The sequence below is a fragment of the Pogona vitticeps genome, chromosome 6 (assembly GCF_051106095.1).
Source record: "Pogona vitticeps strain Pit_001003342236 chromosome 6, PviZW2.1, whole genome shotgun sequence".
Lineage (NCBI taxonomy): Eukaryota > Metazoa > Chordata > Lepidosauria > Squamata > Agamidae > Pogona > Pogona vitticeps.
In genome coordinates, this window is record NC_135788.1 from 90,174,571 (window position 1) to 90,187,577 (window position 13,007).

The window sequence follows — 13,007 nt, forward strand, 5'->3', positions numbered from 1 at the left end:
TGTGCAGCAAACATGTCAGAGTGACCCCTTTGTAAGATCATGGGGCGATACTTTTCAGGTACCACCAGCTGACTTCTGATCCCATCTCCCCCTTTTGAGATATTCCTCAGGGTTTCTCTATATAAAATCCCCTTTTTCTCCAGAAATCTCACTGGGGTTTCAGGTGTTAGCTGGGCGTCAGTCACCTGTTCAAAACACTTTTGGAGAGTGGCGTCTGCCTTTTGCTCCTGTCCAAATCTGCTGTCTGTGGTTAAGGTTTCCACCACAGCTTCTGAACTTCCCCCACCTGCTTCCGTCTCTGGCTCATCATTACCCCCCTGAACTGTCCCTGTGGTGGCTTGTGAGCGTGTAATCACTAGCACCCGTTTCACATGTTCAGCCAGGTCATTTCCCACGAGCACGGCTGCTGGCAGAGTAGATGAAATCGCTATCCGCCAATCTCCCCTCCAGCCTTGAAAGTTGACAGGTACCTCTGCTACTGGCAGAGAGATTACCTGCCCCTCAATACCTGCTACCTTTATGCTCTCATTTGGGATTATAAACTCCCGGGGAATGATATCGGGATGGCACAGGGTTACCTGGGAACAAGTGTCCCGCAGCCCCCTATACTGACGGTCAAGTATTCCTACGTCCACCCCAGCTGTCTCAAACAACTGAGAATCTGTTTTTACCAGCAAGCAGCGCTTTACCTCTATAAGAGGACCATTTTCCTCAGCCTGATCAGCAGAGGTAGCTGTTCCAGACTGAGTAGCCATGGCAACAGGCTCCCTCAGTGAGACTGAGCCTTGCTCTTTCTGGACACAGAACACAGCTTTTGGCTTGGTCCCACTAGAATTCTGAGGCACCATCCCTTTTAGCTGCTTCAATTTCTCACACTCTGAGATCAGATGACCCTTTCCCTGACAGAAATAGCATTTTCTAGTGTTTTTGGATTCTCTCTCCTCTTGTTTTGGTTTTCCCTCCAAAATCTGAGGTCTTGGTTTCATGTCTGAGGGCTTCCCTTCACCATGGGCCCCTCCCCCTTGCTGGCTTTTCCCTTTTATTCTCAAATCCAGCTCCTTTTGCTTGGCCTCAAACTCAGCCCTGATCTGTAAAATTTCTTCCTCAGCCCTAGCTTTTATCTCTTTTACTTTTTCTTCAGTCTTATCTCTGATTTCTTTTAATTTAATGTCTTTTTGCTGAGTATATTTTTCAAGATCTTGCTCACTTTGTCTGACCTGAGCCTCATACTTTTCCTTCTGATTTCCATTTCCCTCACCCTCAGTTCATGCTGTTGGGCTAGGAGTATTTTTCTGAGTTCTGGGTTTTGTTCTCCCGTGCTGTCACCTTGCACTGAGCCAAATTCATCCTCAGAACCTTGGTCAATCTGGGGGTCTTTCACTTCACCCATGTCTGTTACTTGACTTCGAGTCAAGGGCATAATCCCCCCTCAGAACAGGCTGCTTTAAAAAGTCAAGCCTCAAAATAAAACGACCACTTTTTTTTTTTCTGCTTGCCTCAGAACCAGCTATCCTATAGAGATTGCTGCTGTTCTTCAGCACTACTTGCAACAGTATCGAGTCAGAGCCTACCCCCCTCTGCTGGGCCTCTCAGCTGGCAAGCTAGCTCGCTGTTGCTACGCAGTTTTGCCTCAGCGTTTTCCCGCCAAAACTAGGCTGCCTCAGAGCACCTTAATCTAAGTCTCCCCAGTTGGCACGTTCTTCTACTAGCGCACCTCCCCGTGAGGTACACCTAGAAGATTACCTACGCGCCTCAGACTGTCCCTGACTAGATCCCCCTTGCTCTGGGCACACTTGCCAAGGCTTTGCTGGACCACTGGACAACTGGACCAGTCGTATCCCACACGCTGGACACCAATCAATGTGACAAACCCAGACCTACTGGGATCTATCACACAGTTACTAAGCTGCCACCAACCATTCCCTATAATAAGTCACACAGACCAGGGATGGATTTTTAAACAACAAAAGAATAAGGTTTATTTTAAATACAAACAGGGTAAATAAAACAATCAGGTGAATAAAATAAAGTAACGTGGCTTATTCCCACACACACAAGCATACAGTTTGGTTCACCTAGAACCTTTAACTTAAAGCACAGACCCTGAACCCATCAGTTCTGGCTAACCAACAGACCCCTGAACCTTTCAGGCTGGTACTCTGACACACAGTAGTACCCTGTCTGACACCCAGACTCCCACAACAGCTTCTTCTTCCCCAGCTGCTGCTTCGTCACCACCCAGTGTCTCACAGTGTCTGTCTCAGCATCTACTCTTCACCACACAGGCATCACATATTTATACAGTACAGCCCCTCCTCCTGATGTCCCGCCTTCCACTCCCCATAGGATGGAACTTTCCCTCCAAACCCATGACAGACAGGTAACATCAGTGCTGTTATGTAACATATGTCTTGATCCATGTTTTGGAGAGACACTGCTGCCAGCCCTGGCTCAATGAACCAATGGTCTTTGGTTCTGTATAGGACAACTTTTAAATGTTTGTAGTAAGAGAGGATGTCTATGCTTGAGCCCAATGGACAGCTGTTCACATTAAGTGATGAAATGACTCCAAGACCCAGAGAGTGAATTTTTTTTGGAGTACAGCAAAAGGGAGCCTGTGACTCTCTATGTTGCTGGACCACAATTGCCCCCATCACTGGCTTTGCTGACTAGGCTTGTGGGGATTACAGTCCAGAAACATCTGGAGTGCTCCATGTTCCCCACCATTGTATAAGAAAGGAGTGTGCTTCTGGTCTAGCTTAGAACTCAAACATCTGTCCTCCTCCTGCCCCTACAAAAAAGCAACCAACTAGAGTGATGGCTTGCAAATGTTAAAAGTTTCCTTTTATAAACCCACATCCACCCTTGGTATGTGGAGGGGGAAGGAAGAAAAAGAGTGTGAATCAGCAGAAGCCTCTTGTGCTTGTTTTGTTTGATCCTTTGTATTGCTCAAGGGGCTGCAGCAAAGGCCACGGAAAGATATCCCTTACGCATCATAAACATGCGGGAACCTGGCGTATGGCACATTTTCTTGAAAAGACACCTTGGCCTTAAATAGATCACGGAAAAAGGGGAGAAGAGGAAAAGATGGTTCTCTTTCAACCTGCCATTTTAAGAAATAACAATTAATCCTTCCTGCCTTCCTTCCAGAGGAAGATTTTTTTTAAAAAAAATGGAGATAATAGTAAAATCCTGTTATGGGTTAACCCTGTTAACAGAAAACATTGTTCAGATTGGTCATGCAGAGAGGCTTCCTCCAGAATGGCACAAGCTTTGGAAACCTCTCAGGGGTCTGGTGTTTTGGGACAGTGAATCATGGCCTCCCTTTCTCCTCCTCTTTGCTCGCCTGCTTGGCTATCTTTTCTCAACACGGCTCCCTTAGAAGGAGTTGCAACCTGAGTCCAGGGCAGGCTGCCTGTGCAGTGCCCAAGCTTAGTGAAGGAAAGGTCTTAAAAAGGGAAAGAAATGACGGAGACAGGGAGAGACAAGAGGGGAAAGGCATCTGTGGTTCATTACTGTTCGTGCAGATCATTAATGGAGCAAGGCAAAAAGCCAAAAACAAAACAACCCCCCCCCCAAAAAAAATAACCCAACAACAACTTTTTGCAGGGGTAAAGAAACTTACAGCATTGACTACTTTTTTATTTAGATCATCATATTTCAATTTTTAAAAATGAGCTGTAGAATTTTAGTACAGAAATCAGCTCAGACTACAATCCTTTCCCACAAAAATCCTCTTTTAGGCTTTCTTCATTTCAGCTTCATAATCCAGGATGGGGAAATTACATATTTCCGGCACTACAGAACTACTAGAATCAGAAAACTTCAGTGATCAATTGCTAGTAATCACCCAAGGATCTACTAGTAGATGCTAATCAACTTTCTGGCTTCCCCTGATATATCAGTTTGGTGACAAGACTGGTTTCATGTGTTGCGTCCGATCTTACTGAACAGTCCCACTTCCTAGGGACATGTGCAGGGAGATATCCATGGAATCATCCTGCCATTTCATCCTTGCTTTCCCTTTGGGTGAGATCAAGGAAATGCCTTTTCAATATATTCAGCTCTGTTCCTCAAGTCTCTAGAAGTGAAATCTCTAGCAATTGTGGTAGGTGGGGAGATCTACTTTGGCTTTACCCCACACCCACATAAATGGACTCACACGTGGAAACAAAATGCGAGTGTAACCCCACTAGCAAGCTATCTTATGCCTTCCCTCTTATAACTGCCTATCTAGATGTTATATGGAGTCCCCTCCCATAGTATGTTAACAATAATTAAGGCAGGTTATGTTGATGAGGAAACAGAAGGTGAGAGGGAGAGGGCGCTGCAGACCAAGGTCACCCATTAAGCGGCATGACAGAATATGGCTTTGAACCCAAGTCCTCAAGACTTAGCACAACACACTCTAACTACACCACACAGACTTTGGAGCTGTTCCATAATAAATATTACCAGATCCACTATGAGAATAAATATTCCATTCAGCATGAAGTCTTTGGTTTTGTTTTTTAAACTCCCACAACATTATCTTCACGAACCAAAAAAGGGGGGAGGGGAAATCTAAATTTAAAAATAATTAAATCACACATTACATTTGCAACAAAGTCAAAATATAGTGCCCTCCCTGTTGAAGTCTCCAGTCAGCTACCCAGTCATGCTTTCTTGGGAGGATATGCCATGCCCCCCCTCTTCCCACCCCCGAACTCAGATGTCAATCAGCACTCTATGGCTAACTAGTGTGCTCAGTCCCTATTGGCCTGAAACTGTGATCTTTCCCTGAATCTGCCAATATTTCCCCTTACTGCATGAGTGGTGTCGTTTTGGCTACATGAGGAACCATCTCCGAGAACCCATTTGCTGTTAGTGTCCTGTGTTAAAATCACAGCCAATTGACTCAGTCATCCTGGTTGAGGAGCCATGGCAGAAGAGGGTATTGTAAACAAAATGAATATGTAACACAGCAAGCAGCAAAAGAGCCTTCTGCAGTGTGTCAGCTTAGATGGGAGAAAGACCTGAGGTGGCAATGAACGTCTATTAGTGTAAGAACAGGCTCATTGTAAAACATAAAAATGCCCTGTGTCTGTCGAAGTTTTATTTACCGCCTTGCATGCTGTCTGCAGTTTGTGTGGCTGGGAGGGACTTTTTCTGGGCTGAGGCAATTGTATATCCAGCACAAACCAATCATTCCTTCCAGCCTTTAATTTCAGCTCTCTGCTGAGTGATGCTTTCCCCTCTTTTTCTTTGGTTAGTGGCAGTTGTTTGTTGCTATTGATCTATTTGGTCCGTTGTCAATACGAGTGCAGTAAAAAAAGCAGTATACCTATGTCTGTAATTCCAAGCAACTGTAAGTAAATAAACATTTTTTATTCTTTCTCCAACCAATATCTCAGAGCGAAGTACTGAGAGTTTAAGTGCCAGTTAATGAGAAAGGGATGAACACACTGGGGAATTGCAGGTATTCTCTGTGGGCCTATGTACTTCGATGCTTTAGCAGAAGGGAATTTTACCAGAAATTCAAAACTCTGCAACAGTTCCTGTCTGTGAAATGTGGCAGCAGCCACTTCACTTGAACCATGATGAGGTTCAAATGAAGTGGCTGCTGGAGCAGAATGCAAAAACAATGATCCTGGCCTGGCTTTTTCTTGGAGGCGCAACACAGATTCTCCTGTGCAGAAAATAAAGCAGAAGCTGCGCAATAACAGTGTGGCCATTGCAGATGGATGTGTTGTACGTCCCACCCACCCCCGTCTTTCTCACACACAATCAACTAAACCAAAAGCACTCCACTGGGGAGAAGGCTGTGCTGTAATTCCCTCTGCCCATTTGACAAGTAGGAGGTTTTGCTGGGGGGCGGGTTTCAATGTAAGAATGTTTTCAAACTTCTGCCAGGTGCTGCCCCTCTTTATTGGATTCACCCCTAGCTCCCTCTGCCACTGCTGCTATTTTTGTTTCACTAAGTCAAAAGGTCTCCCAAAATAACAAAAACCTTTGTGGCACCTTCTAAGACTAACCGGTTTTACTTGGCATATGCTTTCATGGACCGTGGGCCTACTTCCTCTGATGCAAGGCTATGCCAGCCGCAGGACAGCACCTGTCCGTCCTCCGTTGTCTGCCAGGATCAAGTGGTAAAGCTTTTCCTGGTCCGTATCAATTCCAGCTGCAGGTGTATGTATGGGGGCGGAAGGGTTACTTGTTTAAATTTCCTTCCCTGACAACCCCCTGAAACAGCAAATGAAACCAGACTTCCCCTAGACTTCTCCAGAGAGAAGCTGCACCTCGGAAAGAGATCTAGACCGAGCCCTTCTCCTAGATACACCCATTTCCTGCGTAGTAGAGGGAGGCACTCCCAAAAAAGTGTTGAGCCTGTCCAGGGCCAGCTCTACCAAGAGGCAAAGTGAGGCAGCCACCTCCGACGGTGATTTTACTTTCAGGCACAAAGTAGAAGCAACTTCTTTTTCCAAGTTGACCTCCTGGAAGTGAGAACCACATAAGTACAGGAGGGCTTCCCCTTAGTTTACGTTCGCTTCAACAGGGTCTTTGTAGAATACTTCCCAGTGCACAATGTCCGAGTTAATTAGAGGATCTGGCGAGGGATCATTTGTAAAACGCTGTACTGCAGCTAAAACTGTGCTCACGACCTGGGGTTCAAATCCCAGGTAGCCGGCTCAAGGTTGACTCAGCCTTCCATCCATCCTTCCGAGGTCGGGAAAATGAGTACCCAGCTTGCAATGTGTAGCCTGTATAATTAAAAATTGTAAACCGCCCGGAGAGTGCTTGTAGCGCTATGAGGCGGTATATAAGTCCAATAAATAAATAAAATAAATATAAATAAATATTGGGGGGGGGGCAAAATAGGTGTGCCAGAAGCAACACAGAGGGATGGACACCACAGGTAGCCTTTTGTCCTACTTGATGAAGGGCAGTCCTCTATTTGAATGGCCCTTTGTCTTTGAAGGGGTGTCCAGTCTCAGTCCAGCTGAAAAATCAAGGACTCTGCAAAGGAAGGAAAGTAGCACCCTTGAAACAGAGATGGGAAAAGGAGCTTTTTTGGACTATAGCCTCCAGAATATCCCAGTCAGAGCAAGAGAAATAAGTCCGATGACAACTCTTAGAATACTTTAGTTAGAGCCACCTGAAATTGTTCATCTACAGTGAACCCCAGAGAGCCAACCACAAAGGCATGTACATAAATTAATGAGACTCAGTCCTTCCCAATCTCCAGGGTGAGAGGTACTGCATTTCCACTTGTTATAAGAATCACTTCTGAATTTGAGATGGGGGAATACTTAGTCCTCTACATGTTGGTGGACTCCAGTTCCCACCGTCTCTTCTCACTGGCTATGCTGATGAGAGTTGGGCTGAAAAGAGTTGCAGACCCACTGAGAGAGGTCGTATTCCATATATTCTCAGTCCCAGTACAGTATTATGAATACAGGACAGAACTAAATAGACCCTCCCCGCAATCTGGTTCTCCTTTCATGACACTTTCAGACATGAGAGGTGGGGGGAAAAGGAAAGTCCAGTTTTCTAGACATACCCTTAAAATGTCTCAAAGTCAACTCATGTCTGCTTCTTTGTGGCTCATGGATTGTAAGAGGATGAGATGACCTGCATGTGTGAACGCACTCTCACTGATGAATCACCTCACCAGAGACAGAATGTTCACATTGTCTGGTGCAATGTAAACGTAAGGCTTCCCCAATGAACACAGCTGTCGTATTCACTGAATATTTATCAATTACTGGGCAGTTATGGGAAGAAACAGAAAACCCACAATGCCCACAGCCCTCTCCCCTGGTGACAGGAGAGTCTTAGCTTTGACAGGAGATTGAGGAGTGTAACATGTGGAGTGCTTTAAACCCTAGGTTCCCAACCTTTGTTACTCGGATGTTTTTGAACTGCAACTCCCAGAAACCCCAGCCAGCACAGTTGGTGGTGAAGGCTTCTGGGAGTTGCAGGTCACAACCCCTGAGTAAGCCAAGGTTGAGAACCAGTGCTTTAAACCAGTGGTTCTTAACCTTTGTTACTCGGATGCTTTTGAACTACAACTCCCAGAAAACCCAGTCAGCACAGCTGGTGGTGAAGGCTTCTGGGAGTTACAGTCCAAAACCCCTGAGTAACTCAAGGTTAAGAACCAGTGCTTTAAACAAATAACTTGGGCTGGAGGAAAAACATACAGCAACTTCAAAGGTTTTGTTCAAGGCTACTCAAGACCACCAATCTTGGCCTCTGGGCAACTTGGCCCCCATAGAGCCATGTGAGTCTCAAAAATAAAACAAAGAAAACACACAGCTCTGAGAATAGCAAGGGGGGGGAACCTAAACTGGGCCTATGGGCTCTAGGAGAAGGACCTAAACAACCGTCACAGCCTGCATGCTCTTTCCCCATTTTGAAATGGCCCCTCCCAAGCCATTACTTGCCCCCATGGTGAAAATGTACAGGTGTACTGGGGGTATTTCCAGATTTTTCTCCATGAGAAAAAGAACAGCTCCATTCCCCCCCCCCCCTTGGTGACAGCCTGAATTGTGTGAAGGCCAGCCTTGCCATTAGGCAGAGTAAGGCAGCTGCCTTAGGCAGCTGATGTGGAGTCTCTTGAAAAGGCAGCCAATAATCAGTTGTTTGCTGGCAGGGTAGTGGATAGAGGGTTAAGCAAATTCTTGTTTCAGCTGCAGAGCAGTCTTGATTACCAAATTCTCTGACTGCTTCTCCTCAGGCAGCAGAAAGTCTTGGACTGGAATGGGCTTGCCTGGAACAAAGTTTACTATAAAGGTATAAAGTGCCTCTTAATTTTGGTCTTTTTCACCCTAGTGCCTTTCAAATATACTGGACTACAACTGAGCCCATCCTCACCCCCTTCTTGCTGGGGATGATGGAGGTTGTAGTCCAATGCATATGAAGCGATGGTGGTTTGGGGGAACACTGATCTGCACAAGTTAAACAAGAGCAGGAGCCCCCCCCTCCACCCAACTAAAGGGTGACAGCTCAACACATTAATGGCAGATGATGAGTAACCTGAGAGGGCAACAACCAACCCAATGTGCAGATTCTGGGGCCACTTACAGGTATCCCTAGAATCTCTCTCCTCCTCCTCCCTACATAGAGCTTCCAATAGGTGTGAACTGCAGGCCAAACATCTCAACATATTCTGGGTGGCGTTTGTGTGAAACAAGTTTGCACACCTGTGCATGGAGCCACCCACACAAGCTGCAATGTTTGCAGAACCCCTGGGCCAGTGGGGGAGCTGGGGCTCATTCCCTTTTGGTTTCAAACCCACTTAAGAGATTAGATTCACTCACTGCCAACGTCACAGAGTTGACATCAGCAGGGAGAAAAGGATGTCTGTCATTTCCTTGACTCATGGGTTGGTTGGTACCCATTTGGAGAGGGGGCGGAATTCCCATTAATTTTGTATGTGTTTTTAAAAGGTCCTTTTCTTTCTCCCCCCTCCTGGGCGATTTCTTACATCAGAACCCAGTTTTGACAAAAACAGCACAGAGTTCCAGACTGCATTTGCAGAGTGACATCATCAGAGCCCACTTCCGTAATAACAAGCCACACTTCGTCATCTGGGGTGGAACAGGTCAACCTTTAGGAGGTGCTGACTTTCTTCCTAGCCTGTCTTTTAAAGAACTCTTGGCGTAGGCCTCCATCTCAGTTTTCACCCTCCAGGGTGTAAGCAGTCCCTCTCTAAACTCAATTTTCAATGTGAAAATTGAGGAGTGAAGTACCAGAGAAAGGGGAGGAAATTGGTCTTTGACCGTGGGCTGAGCATCTTTCCACTCTAACCACAAGAGGGAAAGGGTCAGAACAGCCCTCACCAACACATCCTTCCCCAGATGTGTTGTACTCCCACCATCCCAGTCAGCATGAACTGACTGGGATGACTGGCATTGTAGTCTGACACATCTGGACTGTGAGAGGCCAGAGCTGGAAAATTCAGCTGCTAGAACTGAGCCAACAACTTCCAAATAAACACACCCAGTTGGTTCTTTTCCTTTCGACTTGGATATGTTGGGTGTGTGCCATCTCACTGACTCAAAAACCTTTTTGGCTTCAAAAAAGTCTAATGAGTACACACGTGGACACACTCTTCCTGGATGGATGGTAGGCCTGTTTGCCATGGCAGCTAATGGAGCCTCCAGCTGTAAGGGCAGTGGTGCTCTGAGGACTGGAAGCATTCCCTGAAGTGCTTCTCAGAGGGATCTTGGGGGTTGTTAGACTGCAGTTTCGATGGAAGGCTGATCCAGCCACAAGCTGTTCTTTTTCTTTCATTTGTTCATTCATTTGTTATAAATAAATATATAAATAAATATCTACATTTAGCAAAATCATTCTCTCCCTCTTTCACCACCTCTCCCCTCTCAAGCACAATCCCAAGGTACTCTTGCCTCTGGGCTTTCAGACTGCTAAAGAACACAACTATTAGAATAGCAAAGCCTGCAATTAAAGCCTGTTCTAATAAGTCACACTGCTGCAGTGACACACACACACACACAGACCCACCAGGCTAAATTGCTGGTTTCCAAGCCCTCCCTTCACCCTCATCATAATTAAGATGTTATTATGATCCCTCTGCTAGTAACCCTTTGCAACTCCCTCCCTCACCGCTTCTCCGCTCCTCTTGCACATACACACGTGTACAGAAAGTGCTTGTGTCATTTATCTTCATTCCCTCTACACACACACACATCTGCCTTTTTGCTGCTTATCCAAGGCTTAGCAGTTTGGCACTCAAGCACCCCAGATTGCCAAGGCCACATACAGTACATACACCCTTGCAAGGTGTTTAAAACTCACATTTGTCTTTTAAAAGACTGAGGTCAAGGGAAAAAGGAAGGGTGTGGAGAGAATGGCACGAAGGAAGACACGTGGGCAGCTTATGATCCTGGTTATATATGATGGCGGTGGGGAGGGATGCTCAGTTAATTCAAATTTTAAAAGGTCAAACCGTATTGTAGGAAGAGGTGCAGCATATCATTGTGGGGGGGGGGCACCCATCTTCTCATTTGACCTTTGATCTGTAACGCCTGGAGATAGAATGGATGTAGACCATGTTAGGTGTTCATATAAGCTGTCATTACTGAAATGCCAGAGATAGATATATGCACACGGTTCAGGGGAGACACATCCAGAATATGAAGATAACATAAATCAGTTCAGAGACCGGGAAGAGGAACCCAATGGGCCATCTGGCAGCACGTTTCCATGGCTTGGTCCATGCAGCAGAGCTCAACATCATCCCGACCAGCTCCACGCCGTCATCACCCCACCAGTTTTGCCCCATGCGGAAAGCAGGTGGCCCACTGGACGACCAAGAATACCAGACAAGCCCAGCTGACTATAAAGATGGCAATTGGAAAGAGGAAGGGGAGCGCGGGAGAGCTTGCCGCCGTTCAGTATTTCCATTTGAAACACTGCGGTTGTGATTTATTTTTAAAAAAAAAACCCACACAAACAACAGCAAAATAGGTGGGATGCGAGTGCTCGCTACTGCAAGCCGGGCGGGGGCGAGGCAGGTAATCTGAGCGGCTGTGGAATCACGAGAGATGAAGCCAGACAGACCGACCGACCCTCGCGTCTGTAGCGGAGAACTGTTTGCAAACCCAGGCGGTGCGCATGGGTGGAGTGGAAATGTCACGGTTTGCCTTTTTTTTTTTTTAGAGACCACCCCGCAACGTCCTGGCGCTCGCCCTCCCCGCATACCCTAGGAAAGGGCGTCCTGCGAGGGGAACGTAGTAATAGTAGAAAGTGTGACACCAATCCATGGATCGCGAACCAACAAGGAAGACACACGGCAAGGATGCGGGAGAAACGGGGCTGGGGAAGATGGGTTACCTTCGTTTCCTGGAGGCTGGATCCAGTGCCCGGAGTCTGCTGCACGTCTGAATTGTGTTGGGGGTCATTTTCCTTTTCGGTGATCTCGGTCATGGTGAGCCGAACTGGGATGGAGATCCGGAGTAAGGACTGATGAGAGCAGCACCTTTCCGGATCGGTCCAGGCTCTCTCCTCACCCTTCCTCTTTCTCCCGCTCTCCGCTAGAGGCTTTAATTTCCCCCTCTTTCCCGCCCTTCCTCCGCGGTGAGGATTATTTGGGGTTCTTCCTCCCACTTTAGTTCCCTTTTAGGAAGGGAAGAAATGACCTACTTTATTTCAGTCCACACCACCACCAACTCCCCCCCCCCGCCGCCACCAGTCCCAGGAACTCTTCTGAATGCGAAGCAGATGGTGTCTCGCTGGCCGTTTAGACCTCCCCTTTTATGCGAAGCGAAGCGGAGCAAAGCGAGGGAATTGGCAGCCTGACGGAGTTTTGTTGATATTTCTCCTCCTCCCCACAAACCCTGCGAAGCAGAAATTGGCCAGGTCGTGTGAAACACTCGCGCTTCAACGCGCTTCTTCCAACTTCGATGACCAGGAGCGATCTAACGTCTCCCTTTCATTTTATTATGTATACTTATATAGATACGCATCACCCCCCCTCCCTTTTACGAGAGACTCGTTAGCCTCGCCTTTCTCTTTTGACATGCTAATAAGCGCCGTAAGGAACCTGCTCGCCCATTGGCCTTTTAGGCGGAGGAGTGGATGCTTCCGCCAATGGGTGGATCCCGGAGGAAAAGTTACACACGTATTTGGGGGAGAAGGCAGAGGCGCGCGGAAGGGGGGGGGGAAATAGTGGAGGGTTCGTTTCCCTCAGTTCCCAGCGCAGAAAGAGATACAAACGCCTTTCAGCGTCAGCGGCGAGGAAGGAACCGGGGGGGGGGGGGGAAGTGCCTCAGGCAGCAAATGCTAGAGGGCAGCGCGTGGTGGCCGGTGGCCGAAGGACCCGTCTGCGTGCGGGCCCCGCGGCGTCAGCTAGCCTGCTGTCCTCGTGTAGGGTGGAAGCAGAGCGCCTCTGAGGTCTTTTATGGACTACAAAACCCAGAATCCCCTGTCAGGTATGCTGGTTGAGCATTCTGAGCTCAAGTAAAAGAGGGAGTTTGATCCCCTTGTGCTTCAGTCTAGAGAAA

The 13,007-nt window shown here is 47.2% G+C and overlaps 1 protein-coding gene across 4 annotated transcripts in view; it reads right to left on the reverse strand.

Annotated features, from left to right (window-relative positions):
- Positions 1-12,516, reverse strand: part of STAC2 (SH3 and cysteine rich domain 2) — a 54,800-nt gene extending 42,284 nt beyond the window's left edge. For all 4 annotated transcript variants that reach the window (XM_073004213.2, XM_073004212.2, XM_073004211.2 and 1 more), the window contains exon 1: positions 11,839-12,516. In XM_073004213.2, coding sequence (XP_072860314.2) covers positions 11,839-11,931 — 93 coding nt within the window. In that variant the 5' untranslated portion in view covers positions 11,932-12,516. The remainder of the gene's footprint in view (positions 1-11,838) is intronic.
- Between the last annotated feature and the right edge of the window lie 491 nt (positions 12,517-13,007).